This window comes from Diplotaxodon limnothrissa, linkage group LG14, assembly GCF_057381915.1.
Source record: "Diplotaxodon limnothrissa isolate DT_005_m linkage group LG14, D_limnothrissa_male_GT1.1, whole genome shotgun sequence".
NCBI lineage: Eukaryota > Metazoa > Chordata > Actinopteri > Cichliformes > Cichlidae > Diplotaxodon > Diplotaxodon limnothrissa.
The window spans coordinates 16332352-16359915 of NC_140609.1; the positions used below are offsets into that span (position 1 = coordinate 16332352).

Sequence of the window (27564 nt, forward strand, 5' to 3'; positions counted from 1 at the left end):
TTTTTTTCTTTTCTCCTTTTTTTTCTTTCCTCAATTTCCTGTTCTTCTGTTGGTATGATGTTTTTTTGTTTTTAATTTCTCTTTTGTTTAACAAGAAAAAGTTAAAATGATTGGGAAAGAAATGTTTGAGAAAATATGTCATGTAAGATGCATACAATACAATGTATATAAGTTTCTATAATCTCTTGATAAAAATAAAAGATCAAGGTGAAGTATTCACAGTTTGATTTATGGCTGCTGCTGGCAGGGACAAATGGTGCGATGCACAAATGTATATAACTTCACGTTTCCTGACCAGCAGGACCACAATCACAGTTAATCCTGGAAAATGCAGCAAAAGAGCTGTCAGGAGATGTAGTGTGAAAGAGACAGGCATCCTGAAGGGATCAGCTGTTACACATACACACACACATAGAGCATTTTGGCTGATGGACATGTGGTTTCAACACTGGCATGGCTGTCAGGACGCAGAGAGTTTTAGCTGGAGGCGAGAGAGAGAGCTGTGCAGCTTTGTTCTGCTTTTTGGCACAATTTTCAACTTGTGTGATTTGAAACAATGTCAAAGGAAGCGTAGTAATTTTTGCTTTTTGTCATACATCCCACTACAGCTTACACAGTGACAGTGTGTGTCTCCTCTGAAACTTACAGCACTTTCCACACCTGTATCTTCTATAATTAAGAGGAGAAGAGGGTCAAGAAGAGTACCAGCATATAACTCAATCGATTATTGATCAATGACCCTTTGATTATTCATGGTTTATATTTAACAGGCAAACATTTTATCCATTATGCAGTACTAGAGCTGGGCGATATGAGATTTTTTCATATCACAATATGTTTTTTTCATTTCAGGCGATAACGATATCTATCACGATATAAGCCAAATAACTATATTTGTAAGATTTAAATGTGCCGTTGCTCACAAGTAAAATGTGAAATAATCAGCAGCTTGTTTTTAAATATTTATTTCCCATAATAAGTTCAACAGGGTAGATGTACTTAAGGAGCATGAGACTTTTTCAGATAAATAAAGGCAAATATTGCAAACTACACAAAAGGCAGCCGCTAAAGCGTTTAAGTTTCAAAATAGAACAAACGAAACAGACGACTAAATTGCCAATTCCACTTAGAAACAAAGTATTAATTCTAAAAATAAATCTTAGTTTGTTTTACAGAAGAACAGACACAATTGACTAACTTTTGTCAATATCAAATAAACTGAGAACTAAAAGGAAATTCTCAATCTCTCCTTGTTGTATAGCTGAGCTTTTCAAACAGTTTTAACAGTTACTTTAGTCTGACAAAAGCCGAATGACGAATTAGCGCTTCCAGTCAGAGACTGAGGCTACGTCCACACGTACACGGGTATTTTTGAAAACGGAGATTTTCGGTTTTCGTTTTAAAAAATAATCCCGTCCACACATAAAGGCAGAAATGAAGGAAAACGCTGCTATGAACATGCCAAAGCAGCAGGTGGCGCTAGATTCCTAACCGTGCAGAAATGTTGGCCAATCAGAAGTCTAGAAGCCTCGGTGGGAAAAAGTAAACAAAGCTGCGGCATAGAAGCAGAACAGAGTCGTATGTGTGGATGGACAGTAACTGTGTGTATATGTAAGCATTTAAACACTGCAGAGAGTAGAATTAACAGTAACAGTATTGTAGAAATTCATTTCACCGAAACAATAACGTGGCGCACAGTGTGACGCATGCACCAGTTTATTGTATTTCCAGACTTGCTTTCGGCACAATTTACAGTGCACGCTACTCTATTTTTTGTCAGACTTGAAATAGCCGAAATACCTTCACAATACGGAACTTCTATGGCTCTTCCGTTCGACAATCTCTCCGGCATTGGAACCATCATCTGTTTTCTCTTCGGTCACGCTCGGTTGATTTTTCTAGTCGGCACACTCATTTCCTCCATTATGCGCTGGCTCCATTACCCGCTGGCTGCTTCCCAAACAAACACACGTGCGGCTTGGCACTTGTGCTGTACGTAACAAGTCACGCGACTTGACGCTGCGGCTGTGATTGGTTCGGCTCTGCGCTACTTAATTTGGATCGGCTGACCTTTTTTTTTTTTTTTTTTTTTTAAGAGGACAAGAGCAGCGAGGTCTATCGCGATAGCTTAATTTCTCTATCGAGTAAAAGTTATATCGCGATACATATCGTTATCGTTCTATCGCCCAGCTCTATGCAGTACTCTTCAAAAGTCTCACGCTAGTCTTGATTTTTTTTATATTTTGCTGGGAAAATGTGAAATATGTGCAGCGATTTATTGAAACATGCACAAACATAGATGGGTGATTTTTTTTAAGAAGCAGCAATTCTAAAAAGTTTAAAAGTCAATATTTAGTATGAGCACCTTTATACCTTAACACTTTCTTAGGCATGCTAGCTGTAAGTAGTTTCTCCAGAGTGGAAAGTCTCTGAAAGTCTTCAGACTTCAGAAAGTTGGAAAACTATTGCTTAAGTCCATTTTAAAAGATTACAAAAGACTCTGGCTCCCTGGAAGCAAAACGTAAAAAAATAATGTCTGACTCAAAACTTTTGCACAAAACTGTATCTCTTCCTGGTTTATGTGAACTTGATGCACGAACCTTTAAGAAATCAAGCAAACGTCCTGCTGCTGTTAGGATGGCAGAAACATCAAAATTAGCTAAATGTTGCACTTTAACTTGAGAAACCAAAAACAGATTTAACAAAACGAAAGAGAACAACTTTGTGGTAATTGCTAAGAAGCTTGTTTCTGGGATGAAGGATTAATTACCAGCTTCTAGAGGGACTAATGAATCCTTGGAGGATCAACACGCTGATAACCACAAGCACTAATAACACGGGTAGTGCGAATAAAGTCTTTTTTTTTTGCTTACATGAGCTAAAACAGTTGGACACTAAACAGAATAAGAACCTTAGCAATCCAAAAACATCTGCAATACTGGGCTACTTTACTTACACCAAAACAATACACCAAAAACAATGACAAACCATCCGGGAACATCCCTTTTCTGAGTGGTTTCTGTCGTGTATCAGAACTGCTTACAGAACAAAATGATGTTAGTGACAATGGTATCTGCCTGTGCAGCTTCCCTTTAAAAACATCTGGAAACTATTGTAATAATAGTCAAAAGATCTTTATCGATATATACCAAGGTGTCAAAACTTTTCATTAAATCTACAAGAGATGTCTCCAAATGTCATCTTTATGGGGGTAAAAGTTGACCATGCTATTCTCAACTCTGGTACATCTTGTTCTCTCTCCAAAGGTGTCAAATAGTGCTGCTTTATCACAGCAGTATGAAACACATACAAAAGTCGTCCTTTAGTCTGTCTGTGTCAGCACTGGATGCACAGACACTCCTATTTAACAGAACAACAGAATCTACCTATGGTTAGGTTTAGGTGGTTTGGTTAAAAATTCAACTTTTCATTGTTTTTTTACAAAAACAAAGAAAAAAGAAAAGGAAAAAAAGCCAAATTGTCAAATGCCCCGAACCAAATGCCCAAAAGTGACGAGCTGAGACTGGGCTCAGTATCTAGCATGCTACTGGGATCTAATTAAAGAACAACAATGAATGACAAAGTCAGCTGCCACTGACTGTGTGATATATTTTGCACGGCTACCCACAGCGAGCTGTTATTCTTATCAATTTTTGTCACATATGAGATAAAAGGTTTGAAGTCAGCGCCAGTTTCAGCTGCGGACCTGTCGCTATAATTAATATTAGCTCCTATCAGCGCCTCACAGGACGCTCAAGGACAGAGAAACAGTTCACAGACAATCACACTTTGTTATTCCTCCCACAGTTCAATATGATAAGCACTCATAGGGATTTACTTTTATAATTTGTACATTTGACACACCTCTTTCTTCTCTTTTTCATTTTTGCCTCCCTTTTTGCTTTTCTATGCTCCTCTAATCATCCCAGCATCACTTGAGTGATTTAAATAGCGGCTTTTGCTACCTTTGAAAAGACCCACCCGTCAAACCCCCATGAAGGCTCCTTAGAAGAGATTTATTTTATTATTTAAATTATGCCATTTAGCAGTGATCTAGGGGAATATGAAAGTACAGTAGTTGTGAGGCTTGTTTAGCTTTTTTAGGAGACATGTAACAAAAAATAAATAAATTATGAACCTCAGTTTTCTTTTAGATCACCAGTTATGCTGAAATCAGTACCAATTAGTACAACATCTTCACCACCTACTCTTACATCAGCAACTTTTTAAGTAATTACGACACCGAGCGCGCTTCCAGCCACATACTTTTAAGGAGCGCTGTCAGCATGTGCATAACACTGACTGATATGGACAATGCAAAGAGCAGCAACAAAAACAGCAACCACAAAACGCAGCCCACGTCTCCATAATTGGAGGTCTGACTGTGCTTCCTTAACTATGTCAAGTTTTCAAGCTGTATCCTTCTTCCTTTGCTTAATAGCACCCGACTGGAGATTTAGTGCCACCAGCTGTTTATCTCAGTCAGCTATTACTGATATTTGCATAATGGTTGTAAATGAGAACAGACATTAAACTGCATTGTTTTGGCAGTTTTGGGGAATTTGCTCAAACTTTGCACAATATTTGAATGGAAAACTCGCTGTTTATTCTGCTTTTATCGCATCACATCATATCCCCCTCCATGTTTCCACCCAGTTATGTCTGTTAGTCCTCAGCTGGCTTCAGTTGACTTTTACCCTCTGCTTGAAGTACTCGTTGTGTATCTGCGGGTTTTTTGGCGATCTTCTGGAGACAAGTAACTAGTCTGTTTGGACAGTTTACGGGCTGTGTTAGTTAAAGTCAGCTGTGACTGTGTTTCAGGTTAGAGTGAGTCTCAGGAAATGAGCGTTAGTCATGGCGACGTCCTCTAAAATGATGTTAAACAGGAGTGAGTGTGTGTGTGTGGATGTCTTTTAAAGTGTTCCAAATTGAATGATGGCACTATAGAGTCGAGGACACGATTACCATAGCAACAAGCATAGATAATGCATTGGTTAGGGCTGTTGAGTGTTTGTTGTTTGGTGGTTTTGGAGCGGGACCAGCAGGCAAAGAATTCCTTCCTTTATTCATTATCATCTTTCTCGTTTCACAGCTCCTCCGTAGAACGCCACAACACATGGGCACTCTTTTTTTCCTTTTACAGAAGTTGCTAATCCGGCCTTTCACAACACTGTGCAAGCTCTCAGCAGGCAATGTACAGTAACTGAGCTGACACCAACCCTCTTCTGCCAAATTAGCAGTGTGTGAATTAGCTCATGCAAAAGCTTGCCCAGTTTTCACAAAGCCTTCATGTCTTTTTCATTGCAACACATGTTGAAAGGTCATCGGGAATTAGCTTTTTTTCCTGCCAAGTTTTTCAAATTATTTTTCTTGTGCCACATATGGCCCAATCACATTTAAACCAGTGGCAGTTTTTTAGACGAACAGTCTCTTCTTCTTTCTACCAACATAAATGTGAATGTCGAACCCTTTTACTTCATACTATTAAGCAGAAACACTGATAAATAAGCAGCTTTCTGTGAGCGTGTAATTTTTCTTGTTACGAATATTTGCCAGTTTATCTGAATTTCCTGTTTCCACTCCACTGGTTTGCTGCGTGTCAGTTACTCATCCCTGGTATTGGCTATAACCCATTAAACTCCTTGTATGATGGACACATTAGACATTCAAACCCACACATTCATAGCAAAATAAAAAATACAATGAACAGTGAGCTAGGACAATTTGGTATTGTGACTGTCATACAGTCATGTGAAAAATTAAGCACACCTCGTGATTCAGTAACTCTAAGAACCAAATATAAACAGTAATAAGGTGAAGTAATTGTTTTCTGTGTGACTTAATCATACTCACATTGTTATGGAGGGATTTTGTCCCACTCTTCTTTACAGAGTTGAGGTTCACTGAGATATTCATGTATGCACAGCATTTCAGTCAGGCTGAGGTCGGAACTTTGAACTTTAGGCCGTTGCAATGCTGCGATTAGTTTTTCTGTTTTAGATTTGCTGCTGTGCTTGTTGCATGAAGCATTCTGGGCCTCACTCACATTTGACTCTAGAATACATTTGTATACAGTAGTAGTTGCAAAACAATCCTCAGACATGTGCTGTGCATTACTGCTAAAGATCTCCAGCCTGGTCTCATCCGTCCGAAGGACTTCGTTCTAGAAGTTGTGCAACCCTATTCGATTTTGGAGGGAAGTAGATTTTTCAGTGTACAGAGTATTTGTAGTTCCTCTGACCTTGGAGTGAATTTGCTGGGCCGTCCACTCCTGGGAAGATCGTAGCTCTGTTAACACACACCAAAATGCTCTAGACCAGCAAACTGCCATAACTTCTGCTTTTATAGAGGTGCTCACACTTGATGATGATCAGTTAATCAAGTGCATTTTATTAGCACTGCTAATAAAATATTAGCAGTTGCTGTGGAGGTTGTAAAGATGTACTCAGTTTTCACAGGACTGCAAAGAGTCCTGAGATAACTCTTTTTCACATGACTGTATGTGTGTGTGTGTGTGTGTCCTCAAATACATCTGTCAAAGCACAGGGTGGACATTGGTTCAGCACGAGGTGAGACACAGTGTTAACATGAAGCCCGGGCAACTCCTTCGACATCCTGAGAGCGATTGGTGCATTGAGGTGGTAGCACGCTTGGTAAAACACAGTGTAAAGTGGCATCCTGTTCCCTGTGTGTACTCAGTGACCTGAGAACGCAGGGACAGCTGCTGTTAAAAGACCACATAGAGCTAGAGTCACTTCAGGTAAATACTACCTCGCTTTTCATGATCCCACCTCTGTTACACGTGTTCTTTTAGGAGAATACAGAATACTCTTCAAAAAGTGAGGCCTAAGGACAGATAAGTCATAGAGATTCAAAGTGAATCCAAGACTTCCAGGCTCTCTGTCAGAAGGAGGAAAACCTTGGAACTCAGCCTTTATCAACAGCATGTTGCTTTGATCACGTCACAAATTTAGATCTGTGCGGCATTTCCAAAAGAAAACAATCTAACACTGTTGTTTGTTCAGTATCTCTGTCCTCCCGCCACGCTGCCGCTCGTCAGAAGAGCTTCTCTGAGCAAAAGGCGGTAGCTTGTTTAGATTCCGCATTTCTGCAATAACAGCAGGGCAGAGAAGACTCAGCAGTGCAGAAGCTTTTTCAAAAGACAGGCAGATTACTTCACGATATCAGTTCTCTTCGGGAGAGGTGCTGATGTTCCATGCTCGTGATGTGACCATTCAACTTAGGGTGTTAAAGTCATGAATGTTTCTAATAGCAGCTTCTGCAGTGGAGGCTTATTTGCCAGATAGTGTAGACTTTGCCTCTCTATGCTCCTCTGAGCCAATCCGTAGCCCCACGGTAGCTTCACAAGTAAAAGTCACATATGTCTCTGAAATGACTGCACAAAGGAATAGGAGGGTGCCCAACAGATGCCGTGCACTGTGACAAAAGTAAAACTCAAAGCTGGTCCTCGCCTCCCTGGAGCCCTAAGCCAAATTCTGCTGAGGGAGCCTCCTACTAGACCCGTGAGTCCTGTAAACCATTTGCCATTACCTCACAGTCACACCTGACACCCCTGCTGTTCCCACAACAACGCCACCCCCCTCCTTTAAAACAGTTTTCTCCATCTGTTGGTGTAGAACAAAGTCGACCTATACTAAACAGAATGAGATTTATATAAACAAACATTTAGAATCCTAAGATGATTGAATATCAGCATTAGCATGCAGTAATGGGAAATTAAAGCTTTGGCTGAGCTGCATGGCAATTGGCAAATACAAGTTAATCTGCTAGAGCTGAAGCTGTAATGGGTCTGTGTTAGTACTGATGCTGAAGCTGGATCTGTGCTTGTAATACAGAATTTCCTGTACTAATAAACTTAAGTATATACACAGCTAATTATTATTAATTTTAGCCAAATCAACCTGCCTCTTTTTTAACATCAAATTCATCTTATATGATTGCTTATCATACACTAATTAGGCATTACACTTTGACCCATCAAGGCATGGACTCCACTAGACTCCTGAAGGTGTGCTGTGATCTGGTACCAAGATGTTAGCTACAGATCCTTTAAGTCCTGTAAGTTGTGAGGTGGGGACTCCATGGATCAGCACATCCCACAGATGCCTGATTGGATGGAGATCTGGGAAATTGCCTCAAACTCATTGCTGTTCTCTTAAACCATTCCTGAACTATTTTTATGCATTCAGGTACCAGGTGTTCCCCAGGTAGGTGATGCACATTCACCCAGCTATCCACGTAAAAGAAAGCAGGATCAAACCAAGCCACCTCCTTCCATTGCTCTGTGGCTCAGTCCTGAAGCTCACATGCCCATTGTTGGTAATTCTGAATTGGACTGCACGGGCACCCCAACAGGTCTGAGGCTATGCAGCTCCTTATCTGCTCTCTGACAACTTTAAATGAGAACCAGCATCAACCATGCGAGCTACAGTAATTTGTCTGTTAGATCGGAGCACACGGGCCAGCCTTCACTCACCACATGCATCGATGAACCTTGGCTTCCTATTACCCTGTTGCTGATTCACCTCTGTTTCTTCCTTGGACCACTTTTGATACTGACCATTGCAGATTGACCCAGTTTAACCATCATAATTTGGTCCTTGTCAAACTCAATCAAATCCTCACACTCACCCATTTTCACTGCTTTTAACACATCAACTTTGAGGATGAAATGTTCACCTGCACCCACCCACTAACAGGTGCCACGAAGAAGAGATATTCAGTGTTAGTCACGTCACCTGCCAGTGGACATAATGCTATACCTGACATTTCACAATATGTTTTAAACAAAAGTGTACCTTTCTTTTCACAACCACATACACATTTATTTCTTTTAAATCAAAAGTTACAAATCTCTCCTACTTTTTTATATTTATATTTATATGGTCCTGGGTCTGTGACTCTGTGTTTATGTATTTAGACTCTTTAGATTCTGATTTATTTTATATTTATTTTATATTCCTGGTTCTGGTTCTTTTAGTTGTGTTTCTGCTTTGTGTAATATTGTGTTTTCTCGTCTTCATTTTGTCATCTAATCATCTAATGTCATCCATGCCTGTGTCCCACATTTAGTCAGCCTTGTCTTTATGTTTATCTCTTGTCTCCATGTTTAGAGTTCCTTTTCTGTCTCCAAAGTCAGTCATGTTCCCGTGTCTGAAATCATTCAAAAATGATTCCAATGATTTCTACTCAGTCAGACTTGCATACGGCACGACGACAACATATTCCATCAGCTAATGAATTAATAAGGCAAGTATTGATGCACTTCTGTACAAGTCCTAACTGAATATGACAACAATTAAATTACTGCTATCACTACAAACCCTCTCTAAATTTTCACCTGTCCAAGATTCAACTTCAACCTTAAAAACAATGAGCCAAAAACTGAAGTTCCCCAAATACCAGCTTGAGGATAGCTATGAAAGCAAGTAAATCCCAACAGAATAGAAATAATTCTGTTCACAGTCTTGTAGGGGCAAAAAAAGTTTTGATCTCTATGACTAGTAATGACATATTTATTGGTGTACTTCCCTCATTCCCTTGGTTCTTGTAATAAAAGTCAAACATTTTGCTTTTTGCAGTAAATTACTTCTAACAGTAAATTACAACCTTCCCATCACATCTTGGTTTAGCATCAGCGGATCACTCCCGAGCTCGAGCCTCTCATCCAAATATCATCGTATTTAGCTTCAAAATGAGCACAAAAGGCAGCGGCTTCAAAACAGTTGACATCACAGTGGTTACGTCGATCTTTTACAAAGGCGGACATGCCCAGTGGGTGCGCTGTACAAAACAAACAGAAGCCGCATTGTGCTAGTTTGATCGTTTTTTGACTTTTTTTTTTCACCACAATTCACAAAGACGTTTATGATTAATTATTTTGTGGTTCGAGGCACAAAACAAATAACTTTGTATTTAAAGGGAATAAACACTGCAGGCCTGTGCTGCAGCGGCAGCAGAGTGTGTGTGTATTATTGTGCTGTGAGGAGCACATACACACACGCACAGGTGCACGCAGAGAATGAAACACCTCTCCTGTTGTCATGCTTTCACCTACACTGCAGTGCCAGAGCAGATGGTGTGCGCAACCCCGGGTTCACTTCCTGAAACGAAAAGAAGCAGAGAGAGAGATGGGAAAGAGTGGTAGAGATGGACAGTGTGGGACTATCTCCTCCCATACTGTCCATCAGCATTACTGTCAGGAGAAGACAATGCTGCGTGGAACGATTAGCACTCGCGCTGGTATCGTCTCTCCGTCTCTTTTCGTTTCCATCTCTCTCCTCTTTTCTCTCCATCTTTCTGCTCATTGTTTCTGTGCAGCAGTGAGAAGAAACTCTAGCCTGTCCTCGTCTATTGTCACAAGTCATGTTTTCACCACCGTCTGTCAACTGAAAGCTTGAAGACAAACTGACAGGATGACTGTGCTGGCATATGGCTCACTCTCCTGTACAGGGAGCCATGTTTAAGGGAGTGTGTGCAGATGTGTACAGAGCTCCATTTAAAGTTGAACTGGAAAAACTAAATTGTTAAGCTGTTATATATATTATATATACACAGACACACTCTGCCTGAACTGTGGGCATATTTGTGCTGACATAAGCACGACTAAAGCTGTAACATCCTGGCACACACACAACACTACTCTCATGGCATCACTGTAGCCAACTGTCTGCTTGTTGCTTGTTTTCTTCCCACATCAGCAGCAGAAGAACGTTAACAGTAAACCCACAACAGTAAGCTCTCCACATCACCTCAACATGTTGGGATTTTCTTTTTTAGTTTACTTCATTTGATGATCAGTAAGGAATGACTGCAATTCATTTGCAGTGCTTGTAATTACTGACATCACAGTAATGTCAGCGCTATTGCCAACCACGTCTGTTTTCAAGGCGGCTCAATCAATACTCGTTTGACCCCCACTGTGAGGTGAATCGCTGATCTTCCCAAAGCTTACTGCGAGCGTCTAAATTCACATCATCAAAGCGCTGACGCGGCACTATGGTAAACAACGCTGGGATGATCTCTGTGGCGGTTTATGACTGCAAAGTTTAAGTGGGATAATGTTTTTAGACTCCTTTGGCTCTTCATGTTAATAACACAGTTTCCTTGCCAAGTGTAGCTCTGCAAATTTGACTTCAGGTGCGTCACAGGTGTTCATCACAGGGTGACGTATCACCTGTCTCTAGTTACTGGTCATGCAGTATCACGACCCACTTACATAACCCGGCGTCTAGACAAGTTCATATTCCAGTGAGTATGTAATGAAGCTCTTAGCCTGAAAAGTTTTACAATTTTCCAAGCCAACATATCCAGGATAAAGAATGACGATTAATAGACTAGAGGATAAATCATCACATCGTTATTCCGAACATCATTAAGCATTAGAGAATATTTAGTACAGCCACTATGTTTTGTTGATAATCAGTTTGTGTGTTCTCTGCAGCTCTGGCCAATAAAAAAGGAGTGAGGAAGACTTCAGTTACCTTTCAATGTGCAAAGCAAATGCACCCATGTCACAAGTAATCAACAAGGCATCCAGACGCCCTCACAGTAAACTGTAACTCTGAGCTGTCAACTGATGTTTGCTGAAGTTGAATAAAATCACTCATACTAACAATGGTTCAATACCTTCACACTTTCCATCCAAAAAAATGAAGAAGAAAAAAAAACTTGCACTTTTGCTCAAAGTTGGAAGTGGAAAAATGTTTTTCTCCATCGATTACCATTTTCATCACCATCAGAGCATGAAAAGTAGCCACATTTGCAGATTTTTGATTTGGCTTCAGATGCCACACACTTACCAGCTGCAGCAAAATCGCTGCCAGATCGAGTTTCTGCTTTGGCACAGTGTTGACTTTTATAAAAACAGCTTTATTTAATAGAACGCAGTGCATCACCGTCTCATCGCTACGCGCACAGAAACCAGCAGTCATTTCAGACCCTCTGACACGTGCTTTTCAGCTCGATTTCGCCGTCATCCGCAGAGATTCGGAAATGAAGCGATGCCACCATATTTTACATAAGATTCGAAGCTCCGGGCGATGAGAGTCAAACACACAAGTCAGCTGAGCAGCAATACTGCTGAGGTCAAATCCAACTCAGACGCTCTGCCCACACTGCAGAGCTGTCTCTGCACACCACAGAGAGGCCGAGAGAAGAGGAGACAGAAAAGTGTTTAGGTGTGTGGGAGAGAGGCAGGAGCAAGAAGACTCTGCTTCCATTCATGGCTTTCTGAGACATGAGAATTTCAGCATTTGAGAGGAAGACGGAGAGGTTTAAAGATGTGTGCGAGACGATGTGTGAGACATAAAGAAAGTGTAAATGAACTGTAAGGAGCGAGGCAGTCAGAGCAACGGACAGAACAGGCAATGAACCCGAGGGAGCTGTCGGTAATCTCCCGGCACGTAGACGACGGCGTTTATATTTACGAGTCCCGTCAGGCTGAGCAGCTTCTGCACGACTTAATGATCAGTCTGGAGTCTGCAGATCACAATTTTTAAAAGTGTAGCGCAAGCTCACAGCAAATATAACACAGGTTTGGCAGAAGGTGCTTCCGATTAAAGGCAGAGAAAGTCACTACAGATATAGATAACAATCATTTTTGTTGTTGTTGTTTTTTAAATAAGAGCTGATGCATCTAAAGAGTCTTTATCTGAAAACTTTGGGTCCCTATTTTGGAGAAAAAAAACATTTGCTAAAAACACATGATCAAATGTCACGTCAACACTGAAACTGATTAAAGAATATAGACACATCTCCACTGATATGAGGGCATTTTTGTAGGTAAGTATAACAGAAAAATATTGGGATACAGTAAATGAGATGGACACACAAGAAAACAAAGTCGCTTTAGTGCACTGCACATTATTCACACATACTCTAACACACCTGTACTTCATGCCAGTGTGTTTTCCCGTCGACTCCTTGAGTGAGATGTGGCGTGGCGTGAAGGAGCCGAAGCTTCGCGCGATGATGGCCACGGTACGGAACTTGGCCCTGGCCTGGTTGACCACATTGGGGCTGGTGGCGCTCTGCTTGCTGTGGTCCCCATTGCCCCTCTTCAGGTTGTGGTCCGTACAGGCGATGGACACCTGCATGGCTGGGCTTCAGTCGGGGGAGCGAAGAGGAAAACTACAGACGGGACAAGGAGTGAGGAGGGGAAAGGAGCCTCTGTTTGACTCTTCAGCTCAGTCTCTGTTCGGGTTCTCCTCGTCTCTCGCTTTTATTTTCCTCGTAAATGGACTTCAGTCTTCAGTCGCTCTCTCGCAAATGCTCCCTCTCCATGTGCACCACTTTGTTCTGTGAAGCAAGATAAACCGGCAAGAAGAAAAAAGGAAGAAAGAAAAGCTTTTCCTCTTTTTTTTTTCCTTCTGTGCTCAAATCAAGTGTCCCATTTTAAGTATTTCCTTTCAGAGGAGAGTCAGCAGAACAGGTCAGTCATCAAAAGCTAGAGAAGAACAAAGACTCCTCAGTTCTGTGAGGGATCCCCAATCTATTTCCCCCGCTGGTTTTTCCTTCTCCTGTGTCTTGCCTCTGATGCAGAGCCGGGGGATTTTTGTTTTTCCTAACAGGGTTTCAGCTGCAGAATGACAATAAGTGGAGGTGGAGAGGGTGCAGCAGGATGGCAGAGGAGCGAAAGAGAAACAAGAGAGATGGAGATGCGACCCAGGCGCTGCGCTCTCCCTGGTCTGACTGTGGGAAGAGAGAGCGAGCGATAGCATGTGCGAGAGAGCGCGAGGGAGGAGGAGGAGGAGGGGACAGGGTCAGGAAAGGGATAAGGAGACAGGGCAGCAAGGACAGACAAAACAAAGCAGAGGAGTCACTCTCAGGTGCTGTCACTGTGCCCCATCGCACTTTTTTGCCATCAGCACCCCCCACCCCCCTGCGTCTCCTCACTTCTTCTCCTCGGTGGTCCTTTGTTAATGCGTGTTACTAATGTGCCCGTGCCCCAGTTTCCCCCTCTCTTTTCTCCCCCCACTCTTCCGACTCCCTCGTTAACTGATGTTTGTTCTCAGTTTTTGGACGCTCTGCTCGTTTTGAGCTCCTCCGGCTTCTCTTTATTTTTATTTTTTTGTTGTTTTTTCTCAGCAGGGAAGCCACATTTACCAAAAGCGCACCTTCAGGGGAACTGAAAGAGATGTGGTGCAGCAGACAGCCTCTCTCTCTCACTCACTCCCACTCGCTCTCGGTTGCGCTCTCTCTCTAGCTCCCACTCTACCTGTCTCACTCACCGTCTCTCACTGCTGCTCACCTGTCACACACTTCTAAGGTTCCTTCCTGCACCTTTAATGTCAGTGCAGCAAAGCTAAGCCACGATCCTCTCTGAGCCATTTCATTTTTTTTCTTTTCCTCTCTTTTTTGTCTTTTACTACATCCGTTTTTTTTTACTTATTTGTCTCAAAGGCTTTCAGTGTTGGGTACAACTAGCACTAGTTGTACCCAACACTGGGTAAAAGGGTGAGATATCCTATCACCAAGCCACATCCTGAAACCAGAATGAATGAGAAATTTTGGCTTATAAAGCTTGTAACTAGAAAATTAAATGGATGTTGCAGCATACATAAAAAATGTGCAAGTCAGGATTATACAGTATTTGCTGACATAAAGTAACAGTTTTCCGAAATCCCCTAGCACATGATCCATCGAACTGAAAAGGCAGCTACAAATCAAAGAGAATGAGAAGAGGATGGATGAATGAAATGAGGGAGGTGTGGAGAAACTGGGATCAGGAGAAAGAAAATGACCGCAAAGGAGCAGGCTGAGGCTAAACAAAGCTGAGAAGAGACAGAATTTATAAATCTTTGTGTGTTTGATCGCAGCACATCCAATTGTGTGTGTGTGACTGTGTGTGTGTTGTAAGGTGTTATTGTTGTGTGCTTGTCAGTAATTCGATGAGGGGTATCAAACAGAGGTAAATGGAGCATTCTGCTCCAGACTGTCTTTTGTGTGTGTGTGTGTGTGTGTGTGTGTGTGTGTGTGTGTGTGTGTGTGTGTGTGTGTGTGTGTGTGTGTGTGTGTGTGTAAATATCACATTGTTGTTTTTTACAAATACATACAGTGCATAAGTACATACATTTCAAATTTCAAGTATTTATTAGATTTTGCATTTTATAACAACAAATACAAAAATACAACAACCAAAAGCAAGAAGCAAACAAACAAAAAAGAACAAGAAAAACAAAACGAAACAAAAACAGTGAGGTTTCAACATCTGTTGCATTAAGTCAGGTAGACATGTTGGTTCAAAAACTGTCCCATTGTTTCACCGAAGCTTCTGTCAGATGATTTAACTTTCCCAACATCTAAGTACATACATTTTATACTGAAACCTGAATCCTGTTGTGTCATAAAATACCCAGCTCAAACAAATTGGCAGTTCACTTCGCAGAAAAATCAGAAAATACATTAAGTTTCGCATCCACACATCCACGCAAACAACACTGTCAGGATTTGAACATCAATTACAATTACAACACTCTGGGTTTGATTTAATGGTGAGTAATGACGGGTATTTTAAAACTTCAGGGGTAGTTAAACGACGTATCACTTCTGGCTCTCTCTTTGGGTCAAGGTAAACTGAAAATGCTCTAGCAGTCAGCCCACAGGAGTTTTTGCAGCTGTGTCCCATGAAGGCACATACATTACTGATCTATGTGAAATATTTAGGGCCGTCCAACTAACTTAAGAACTGCCAGATTACAATATCAGGACTGTGGACTAAAATATCTTGTGAGCTTAAAATGTGGCCCTGTTTCTATGATCCATTAATTAGTTTGCACATTTTGAGCCTTTTTTCTCTGTTTATTGTCTCTGCTTTGTTTTTGTTTTCCCTGCAGCTGCCCCATAAGCAGCAAGTGATGACACATCCATAACTCTGAGCGCAAGACGGTGTCCTACTTTTGCACGTGTGTGTGTGTGTGTGTGTGTGTGTGTGTGTGTGTGTGTGTGTGTGTGTGTGTGTGTGTGTGTGTGGGTGTGGGTGGGAGGGTGCACGCATGTTGTATTTATGCTGGGTCATAAGCTTTGTCAGCAAAAGCCCACTCATGAGATACCTCAAGCTACGAATGAGTGTTTATGTAGATTAGAAGTGGGAATCACTGGCAATCTCTCAGTTTTGTTATGTTGTATCTGTGGAGAACAGCATCCCTGCTATATTGTCTGTACTCTGGAAATTTGTCATTTCTCAAAATAGCGCAAATCTTTAGAAATTATACACCCGAGTTAGTTGAAGGTTTAGAAACTGCTACACTTTTTGTCTTTGCTAAAGATGGATTTCAGTGTTTTGCTCGGCAAAGACTGATGTGTTAGTAATGGCTGATGTTAGTAATCCAAACCACAAATCAACTTCTATCAATTCAAATTTATTGGTCAGTTTAGAGGAATTTTATATTCACTAACTCGTTTTAACCCGCACAAGTCAATTCTACTTTTCAAAAAATGATACATTTTTAGAATTTATCAAATGTAAATGAAAATGTATACAGCTAAGGACTCTCAGCATTTAGGGCTGGACTATGACAAAAAATCGGCCCGGGCATTTTGACTAGAGACCGGCCCACCAAGTATTACAGGAAAAGCCATAAAGACGCTGTTGTGACAGTGATGTACAGTCTTGTTGGTATATGTATGATTTCTATAGATTTTACATCAGATAAAAACTTTGGTTATAAGATTCAGATAATTATTTATTAAAAGCTAGACATTTGAAATGAGAATAAGAAAGAAAAGTATTTCTTTGTGCCCCCGTTTCCCTGTTAATGCCCCACCTGGCCCCCCTGGCAAAACTTTGCTAGACCCGCCTCTGCACAGTTATCAGCTGTCAGCTACTTAGAAAAGCATCCTGGTGTTATTTGTCTCTCAGAAACAGTTTATAAATTCAACTCATTCATGTCACCTAAAAGGTGAACCTGTTTCTCCATCACCTGTCCAGCTCTGATGATTCAGTAAGGACATCTCCTCCTGTCACCAGATAACCAAACCGATATCATGACCAGCAGCTTTTACAGCTGTCTCAGGTCTCTCCTCCCCCTGCCTCCCCTTCCCTCATCCACCTGCTGGCCTCTGTGGAAGCTCTGCCATAGCCACCACCAGCATCTGGCCAATTCACCACCTTTCATTGTTTATACCATCACAAAAAATAAAAATCATCGGCCCATAAAAGCGAAAAATCACCATCGGCCCACCGGGCAAATTAAGAAATGTCCAAGTTGTTTTTACCGATGTGTCTTGTGTGCAAAATTATGCAGTGATGTGGAAAAATTGATTATTCATTAATATGATGCAGCATGTGTTTGGGTTATTTTGAAGCGCAGTATTACACACCGCTGTCACAGCCAACAATTCTGCGTGATGTATTTTCTACCTAGAGCATCTATTCATGTGATTTTTGGTTAAAAGTCGCTCACATATAATTTCTAATAGTAGATTACGAACAAATTATACTTCCAAAAAATCAGACTTGGCTTTTAATTTCTCGCAGCGTCAGCAGAAAATGTTTGATTTGCTTATTTCATTCTTTGTTGTGCATTAAATATGTTGTGTATAAAATCTTAGTATGACAAAATCAATTTCTTTCTCAGAAACAAGTAAAAAATGTTAGAGAGCTGTTAAAATTAATGAACTACAGCACATCGTTCTCTGTTTGTGTTGTACATACTGCATAATTACAACTTTGTTTGCCGTTTTGCTCTGAGAGCGATGATGTAAGTCAACAGCATCAGGGACGTTTGTCCTTACGACAATAAAAGCTACTCGTTTCCTGTCAATCTGACGAGCTGCACTGATAAAAGCTATTTTGGAGAAAGGTATATATAATCTATGCAAATCATATAAAATTTACTCTATTATTGCACTCAGCCAAGGAATTATAAAGTAATGGGTTTATTATACCCTTTTCTTAAGAGTAACAACATTACATTAAAAAATGCAGTAAAATATACCCCCAAACCGTGAGTCTTATGTTGCGCATGCGCCAGACCGCGCTTTTTGACTGAGTGGGACTGCAAGAAAATTCTGGGTCTTTTTTTCGGCTTCCATCGAACCCGATCGAACCACAGAAGTGAAGGTAAGCTATTTACACAGGGTGAATAATATATAATAGCGCATGCAAATGGTAATTTTTGAAGTGATGAGCTATTACACTTTACTTGTATTGCTTAGGTCTGTGTAATGCACCATTACTTGAAATGAAACTTTGAATCTGTTGCTGTCTGTTAACCGTCTAGACAACTGCCGGTAAGTTGCAATGAAATGTGTTCGTGGTGCGCTTTTTATCAGTCAGCATGCATGACCAGTCCCGGACTGGTAATCGGAACACTGAGGTCGTGTCCAAATTCATGGGCTGAATCCTCCTGAGGACCCGGCCTTCGCGAGCTATGTGGGCCGGGTCCTCAGAAGGTCGGGTAGGCCGGATGTAAACCTACGTTTAACCTGAGTAGCGAAAGACAGCGGTGATCTGAAAATGATGTGCCGGGAGTTGTGCCGTTCTCGAGCTCCCGGCTAGCTATCGAGCTGTTGGGTAACAGACGTCTCCGAAAACGTCGAAGCACTTTTGCGAATATGTGATATCTTGATAAACCGAGCAGATATTTGAAGTTTACACACCCACATTCTCGCCTGAAAATATGTTAAAAGTTTATTATATGACCCAGAAAGAATAATAAGAGTAATTTTAAAACTTAGTAGTGGCTGCCATTGCCGGAAACTGGAGTTTGGCTGGGCCGCGCTATGAATTCTGGGATATGGTGGGCCATGAAGGACACACCCGACCCATCCTTCAAATCCTTCGGGGAAAAGGAGGACGCATTGGTCAGCCTTCGGCGCGTCGCTGTGACGTAATCGGTCTACAAATGCGTCCCCGGGAGGATGCAGCCCATGAATTTGGACACCCCCAATAATTACAATCGCGGTCTTTGCAAACTACTTTCCTGCCTTGATGGAAATGAAAATGGACGTCAGATGATTTTTAATTATTCTTTTTTTTGAGAAATGAGAGCGGCAATCCTTAAGTTGTGGTGGCTCTGTTTCTGGGTCAACACATAAAGCAGGTAAACAAACTTAAATCCGGTAGCCTATGTCTTTGAGATTCTATGAACACTGGTAAATGGACTGATTCTTATGTAGCGCTTTTCTACTCTCCCGGAGTACTCAAAGCGCTCTATACAACATGCCTCATTGCCATCAAACACGACTGTTGGGCAGATTATTCCCAACAGTCGTGTTTTAAAACTCTTAAAAAACAGCTGTTGCATCCGTCTGCTTCTCCCCATTGATCTTCACTTTAGCTCATCATCCCGGAGAGCTCACTGAAAGCTTTCTCCCAGCTGTAACTGGCGGCTTTGTTTTAGCAGCACCAGAACTTTCTGAAAAAGCTCTGAAGCATGTTTGCTTGAATTTAAAAATGTGCGCGGCAGTAGTCGCTTGTTCTGTCATGCAGATACCGCTTTGCTCCCGTATCTGCTTCATAATCCGCTCAGCTGTTCGCACTGCGGGGAAACACTGGGACACAGCAGCATCATGAACTCCAGCTGTAGGGAGATTTTTCAGCAGCAAAACAAATAAAGCCAACGCGAAACGTTCAGTAAAAAACAAAGACTGCTCTGAGAGTTTGAATTATTAACTGTATTTATTGATGTGTGCTTAAAGAGTATCTTACTCATCAGTAAGTAGGGGCAGGTCCCGCCTTCCTCACCTCTGATTGGATAGAAAGTCTCTCCTACTTACTGATGATTAAGATACTCGCTCACGGGGCGGGGCAAGTGTGTCTGAGAGAGGGAGGGTGTCTCATGAAACCATCAGTGTTGCCAACGGTCTCTGACAGAAAGTAGCTGAAGTTCCCCAGGGTGTCACACCAAAATAAAAGCCTGAAATGTTGTCCCAGTCCAGGCCTGTGCATGATTGTCTGACTGCTTGTTTTAAGTTTAAAAATTAGTCAATGCTAGCTTTTTCTAAAATATTGAAATGGCAGATGTTAAAAAATAAAACAAAGTACTGCTGTATCCCACTAGTATGTGTGAAAATACCCACTGTTGCTGCACCTAAGTTTTGGGGTTTTTTTGGGGGGTTTTTTTTTAATTGTGGGATCAAGTAAAATATTTTTGAATTGATTTAATATTGTATTGGGTAGTGTTAGAACATCAGTGCTTAATAATTGTTTTCATAATCATACGTCCCCAATTATTCAGCGGGCCACATATAGCAACCTGGTTCTTTTAAACACCTGGGGTCCAAATTAATTTTGAATATTATATGTCTGGGCTATAATTTGGAGAAATACGGCATGTTCTGTGAAGCATATTACATCTATGAATATGATCTATGCAGTTAATTCCATGAAGCATGAATATTAATCTATGCAATTGCAAATGCCTTTATTTTAGTGAGGTAAGTACACAATCTGTTATTTCTGCATAACAGACCCTTGTTAAAATCCAGTGGCACCAAGGTATCATACAATAAAATAATGTGATTAATGCATAAGTAAAAGAAATTCCTATACATGCCCCTTCCCGATTTCTTATGTTTTAACATGTTTGTTACACTTACATGTTTCCAATTTCAAATGTTAACACAGATGTTCAGAGTAAACACAGATTGTAGTTTTTCAAATGATGATTTCATTTAGTTTGGGGAAACAGCTCTCCAACTTTACCTCATGTAGAAAAAGTCATTTCCTTCTAAACCTAATAAGTGGTTTTGTCATCTAGCAAGAACTGCAGTCAAGCATTTGCAATAACTAATAAAAAAAGCACTTGGGACAATTGTGTTGGTGACAGCTTTTGTTATAATATCAATAATATTTCTATGAATATGGGATACTGTTACATGTTTGCATAGACTTTTGTGGAATATGGAGACACTCCTGGCATTATATGAGCAAAGTGAGACTCATTTTTTAGGGTTGGTGGAGATGAGTGTGAAGATCCAAACAATCCCTGTCAGTGATGGAGAAGCTTTGATGAAAATATTTGGTAAAAAGTTCACCAGCATGAAGGAAATGAAGTTTCAAACTTTCCTTAGGAGGAGCCCAGCACGCCTGCTTAAAGAATAGTAAGTGTGGCGATGTGGATGCTTGCAGCGACTGCTGTATAGAGGCCATCCTGCTACACATGAAACACATCAGAGTCATAATTGTTATTTTAGTCACGTGTTTGTTTATTATCCTTATTGTTTTATCTGGGACAGTTTGCAGACATCTCAGAGAGAGGAGACACCAGCATCTGAACAGAGACTCAAACCAGCAACCTGCAGCTCCCTGCTTGGCTGCTCCAGTTTTCTCCTCACTCATGTTGCCCACCAGTGATTTCTAGCTGCCCACCCACACAGCAGGCTAGAATATGCGCTGAGCCTCAGCACCCAATACTTGGACATGTTTTCTTTATTAAACAATGAACCAGAGCCCAAAAAGTAAACAGCTGTTATTGCTAGGCAACGGGAGCAGCATTTGGAGATGCAGCACCTGACATTCCTGACCATGTGGGCGGAGCATGCATGAAATGGAATGTTTAGTAGAACTGTGCAACACAAGCACTTAGTTCCAGCATGTTTCATTGTATCCAGACACAGCTAGAGACACATCTACAGCAGCATCTCTGTGCAGGACAAACGACAGTTGACGAAGAAACATCGAAAACTTCACTTCACTCCTCTACAAAACGTTGGTTCCTTTGTTTAAAAGGCCAAAATGAATCAAGGGAGATCGAGAAGAGGATCGGCGAGTGCTTCACCTCACAATACAGTACAGCTGATTCATTTTAAATTTCAAATGATACAGGCTGAAAATGTCAAATTAAAAGAAGAGGCAGAAAAATCAAGAGGAGAAGCTAAAAATTCAAAGTTTGAAACTGAAGTAGTATTGCAGGAATTACTGGATGTGGGTCTCAAACTTAAAGGAGAGAAGATGAGAAAACAACAGGCAGAAAACGAGAATGAAAACATGAAGAAAGAACTGTTGCAAGCTCAAAAAGCATTGGAGGAAGAGAAAAGCACAGCACAAGAAGCCAAAAATAAATATCAAACTGCAAAGAAGGAGGCAGGAAATGTGATGCAGGAATTACAGGAGGTGCAGGAAGCTTTTGAAGAGGAAAAAAGCCAAATGCAGTTGGCAACACAAGACGCTGCAAATGTAATGGCTGAAGCTGAAACACTAAGGAAGGAATTACTGCATGTGAAGCAACAACTTGAAGAGGAGAAAAAATGTAAACACGAGACAGAAAATGAGATTGAAAATATGAAGAAAGAATTGTTGGAAGCTCAAAAAGTGTTGGAGGAAGAGAAAATTAAAATACAGGAAGCAAAGAAAGAAATGGAAGATACAAAGAGTTACACTCAAAACATGAAGGAGGAACTGATGAAAGTGCAAGAGGAACTTGCAGAAGGGAAAATTGAGTTGAAGGTATTCAAGAAAGAAACGACGGTGACCAAGAAAGGCTGCAAAGATGAACTTAAAGAAATACAAAAGCACAAAAAGGAAGCTAAAGAGCTCCTCAAACACAAAGGGAAACTGGCCAAACAGCAGCTGAAAGAAACGTTTAAAGATGCCGAGGAGCAGCTCAACAAAACCTTAAAAGAGCTGAAGGCAAAAGAAAAGCAAGCCGAGGACAGGAGGGGATTCTGGAGCAGACTGCTGAGAAAGAACTGACCCAGCAGCATCTTCCTCCTTCCCCCTCTCTCAACCTTTCTTTCACAAAAATCCCCCCAAACTTTACTTGGGACGTTTGTTTGTTTTTTAAAAACTCTATTCTGAATGCATGTACTGACATACAAAAATAAAATTGCCATAACTTGACCTCATGTTGCCTGCTTCTTTTCTTGTGTGTCTGTGGATGTAAAACAGTAACACACTTTCTGCTCTGTGTGTTTTTAATTGCAAATAAATGCAATATGTTTTCATTTTAAAATGCAGTGCAAAAAACTTCTGCTTTAAATCTTTTTTCTTTTTTTTTAGCAAAAAGCTTTTTTTTTTGCCTGTTGTGGAAGTTTTCCATTTAAATAAAGCCTGCAGACGAGCGGTGAGCGGTAGCTAACATTCTTTAATCAAAACACACAAAGAACAGACAAGCAAGCTTGATGAAGTCCCTGCATGACCGCGGGACAGACGGTCAGCAGAGTCTCCCTGAGCCTAGCATGGCTCTCAGTTAAATACCTTCTCCAGGAACAAAAGGCAGTACACAGCTGTTTCACACCTTAAGGTTCACACTCCCTTGCTTCCTACCAGAGTCCTCAAAGACACAAAAGACTCTTCCTGTGGAGTTGTCTGCTTCCCCCAACTTCCTTACTAGACCCCCAGCATTTGTCTTACTGTATGAGTGTGAGACATGTTAAAATCCAGTGGCACCAAGGTATCATACAATAAAATAATGTGATTAATGCATAAGTAAAAGAAATTCCTATACATGCCCCTTCCTGATTTCTTATGTTTTAACATGTTTGTTACACTTACATGTTTCCAATTTCAAATGTTAACACAGATGTTCAGAGTAAATACAGATTGTAGTTTTTCAAATGATGATTTCATTTAGTTTGGGGAAACAGCTCTCCAACTTTACCTCATGTAGAAAAAGTCATTTCCTTCTAAACCTAATAAGTGGTTTTGTCATCTAGCAAGAACTGCAGTCAAGCATTTGCAATAACTAATAAAAAAAGCACTTGGGACAATTGTGTTGGTGACAGCTTTTGTTATAATATCAATAATATTTCTATGAATATGGGATACTGTTACATGTTTGCATAGACTTTTGTGGAATATGGAGACACTCCTGGCATTATATGAGCAAAGTGAGACTCATTTTTTAGGGTTGGTGGAGATGAGTGTGAAGATCCAAACAATCCCTGTCAGTGATGGAGAAGCTTTGATGAAAATATTTGGTAAAAAGTTCACCAGCATGAAGGAAATGAAGTTTCAAACTTTCCTTAGGAGGAGCCCAGCACGCCTGCTTAAAGAATAGTAAGTGTGGCGATGTGGATGCTTGCAGCGACTGCTGTATAGAGGCCATCCTGCTACACATGAAACACATCAGAGTCATAATTGTTATTTTAGTCACGTGTTTGTTTATTATCCTTATTGTTTTATCTGGGACAGTTTGCAGACATCTCAGAGAGAGGAGACACCAGCATCTGAACAGAGACTCAAACCAGCAACCTGCAGCTCCCTGCTTGGCTGCTCCAGTTTTCTCCTCACTCATGTTGCCCACCAGTGATTTCTAGCTGCCCACCCACACAGCAGGCTAGAATATGCGCTGAGCCTCAGCACCCAATACTTGGACATGTTTTCTTTATTAAACAATGAACCAGAGCCCAAAAAGTAAACAGCTGTTATTGCTAGGCAACGGGAGCAGCATTTGGAGATGCAGCACCTGACATTCCTGACCATGTGGGCGGAGCATGCATGAAATGGAATGTTTAGTAGAACTGTGCAACACAAGCACTTAGTTCCAGCATGTTTCATTGTATCCAGACACAGCTAGAGACACATCTACAGCAGCATCTCTGTGCAGGACAAACGACAGTTGACGAAGAAACATCGAAAACTTCACTTCACTCCTCTACAAAACGTTGGTTCCTTTGTTTAAAAGGCCAAAATGAATCAAGGGAGATCGAGAAGAGGATCGGCGAGTGCTTCACCTCACAATACAGTACAGCTGATTCATTTTAAATTTCAAATGATACAGGCTGAAAATGTCAAATTAAAAGAAGAGGCAGAAAAATCAAGAGGAGAAGCTAAAAATTCAAAGTTTGAAACTGAAGTAGTATTGCAGGAATTACTGGATGTGGGTCTCAAACTTAAAGGAGAGAAGATGAGAAAACAACAGGCAGAAAACGAGAATGAAAACACGAAGAAAGAACTGTTGCAAGCTCAAAAAGCATTGGAGGAAGAGAAAAGTACAGCACAAGAAGCCAAAAATAAATATCAAACTGCAAAGAAGGAGGCAGGAAATGTGATGCAGGAATTACAGGAGGTGCAGGAAGCTTTTGAAGAGGAAAATAGCAAAATGCAGTTGGCAACACAAGACGCTGCAAATGTAATGGCTGAAGCTGAAACACTAAGGAAGGAATTACTGCATGTGAAGCAACAACTTGAAGAGGAGAAAAAATGTAAACACGAGACAGAAAATGAGATTGAAAATATGAAGAAAGAATTGTTGGAAGCTCAAAAAGTGTTGGAGGAAGAGAAAATTAAAATACAGGAAGCAAAGAAAGAAATGGAAGATACAAAGAGTTACACTCAAAACATGAAGGAGGAACTGATGAAAGTGCAAGAGGAACTTGCAGAAGAGAAGATTGAGTTGAAGGTATTCAAGAAAGAAACGACGGTGACCAAGAAAGGCTGCAAAGATGAACTTAAAGAAATACAAAAGCACAAAAAGGAAGCTAAAGAGCTCCTCAAACACAAAGGGAAACTGGCCAAACAGCAGCTGAAAGAAACATTTAAAGATGCCGAGGAGCAGCTCAACAAAACCTTAAAAGAGCTGAAGGCAAAAGAAAAGCAAGCCGAGGACAGGAGGGGATTCTGGAGCAGACTGCTGAGAAAGAACTGACCCAGCAGCATCTTCCTCCTTCCCCCTCTCTCAACCTTTCTTTCACAAAAATCCCCCCAAACTTTACTTGGGACGTTTGTTTGTTTTTTAAAAACTCTATTCTGAATGCATGTACTGACATACAAAAATAAAATTGCCATAACTTGACCTCATGTTGCCTGCTTCTTTTCTTGTGTGTCTGTGGATGTAAAACAGTAACACACTTTCTGCTCTGTGTGTTTTTAATTGCAAATAAATGCAATATGTTTTCATTTTAAAATGCAGTGCAAAAAACTTCTGCTTTAAATCTCTTTTTTTTTTTTTAGCAAAAAGCTTTTTTTTTTTGCCTGTTGTGGAAGTTTTCCATTTAAATAAAGCCTGCAGACGAGCGGTGAGCGGTAGCTAACATTCTTTAATCAAAACACACAAAGAACAGACAAGCAAGCTTGATGAAGTCCCTGCATGACCGCGGGACAGACGGTCAGCAGAGTCTCCCTGAGCCTAGCATGGCTCTCAGTTAAATACCTTCTCCAGGAACAAAAGGCAGTACACCGCTGTTTCACACCTTAAGGTTCACACTCCCTTGCTTCCTACCAGAGTCCTCAAATACACAAAAGACTCTTCCTGTGGAGTTGTCTGCTTCCCCCAACTTCCTTACTAGACCCCCAGCATTTGTCTTACTGTATGAGTGTGAGACATGTTAAAATCCAGTGGCACCAAGGTATCATACAATAAAATAATGTGATTAATGCATAAGTAAAAGAAATTCCTATACATGCCCCTTCCTGATTTCTTATGTTTTAACATGTTTGTTACACTTACATGTTTCCAATTTCAAATGTTAACACAGATGTTCAGAGTAAATACAGATTGTAGTTTTTCAAATGATGATTTCATTTAGTTTGGGGAAACAGCTCTCCAACTTTACCTCATGTAGAAAAAGTCATTTCCTTCTAAACCTAATAAGTGGTTTTGTCATCTAGCAAGAACTGCAGTCAAGCATTTGCAATAACTAATAAAAAAAGCACTTGGGACAATTGTGTTGGTGACAGCTTTTGTTATAATATCAATAATATTTCTATGAATATGGGATACTGTTACATGTTTGCATAGACTTTTGTGGAATATGGAGACACTCCTGGCATTATATGAGCAAAGTGAGACTCATTTTTTAGGGTTGGTGGAGATGAGTGTGAAGATCCAAACAATCCCTGTCAGTGATGGAGAAGCTTTGATGAAAATATTTGGTAAAAAGTTCACCAGCATGAAGGAAATAAAGTTTCAAACTTTCCTTAGGAGGAGCCCAGCACGCCTGCTTAAAGAATAGTAAGTGTGGCGATGTGGATGCTTGCAGCGACTGCTGTATAGAGGCCATCCTGCTACACATGAAACACATCAGAGTCATAATTGTTATTTTAGTCACGTGTTTGTTTATTATCCTTATTGTTTTATCTGGGACAGTTTGCAGACATCTCAGAGAGAGGAGACACCAGCATCTGAACAGAGACTCAAACCAGCAACCTGCAGCTCCCTGCTTGGCTGCTCCAGTTTTCTCCTCACTCATGTTGCCCACCAGTGATTTCTAGCTGCCCACCCACACAGCAGGCTAGAATATGCGCTGAGCCTCAGCACCCAATACTTGGACATGTTTTCTTTATTAAACAATGAACCAGACCCCAAAAAGTAAACAGCTGTTATTGCTAGGCAACGGGAGCAGCTTTTGGAGATGCAGCACCTGACATTCCTGACCATGTGGGCGGAGCATGCATGAAATGGAATGTTTAGTAGAACTGTGCAACACAAGCACTTAGTTCCAGCATGTTTCATTGTATCCAGACACAGCTAGAGACACATCTACAGCAGCATCTCTGTGCAGGACAAACGACAGTTGACGAAGAAACATCGAAAACTTCACTTCACTCCTCTACAAAACGTTGGTTCCTTTGTTTAAAAGGCCAAAATGAATCAAGGGAGATCGAGAAGAGGATCGGCGAGTGCTTCACCTCACAATACAGTACAGCTGATTCAT

General features: G+C 40.9%; 1 protein-coding gene across 2 annotated transcripts in view; it reads right to left on the minus strand.

Annotated features, from left to right (window-relative positions):
• Positions 1-27564, minus strand: part of kcnab1a (potassium voltage-gated channel subfamily A regulatory beta subunit 1a) — a 133107-nt gene that overhangs the window by 65800 nt on the left and 39743 nt on the right. Inside the window, exon 1 of one of the 2 annotated variants that reach the window (XM_085371706.1) lies at positions 12910-13118. The exons of the other annotated variant lie outside the window; for it this stretch is intronic. Coding sequence (XP_085227832.1) covers positions 12910-13118 — 209 coding nt within the window. Of the gene's footprint in view, positions 1-12909; positions 13119-27564 lie in introns of those variants that run through there. 2 annotated transcript variants of the gene reach the window in all.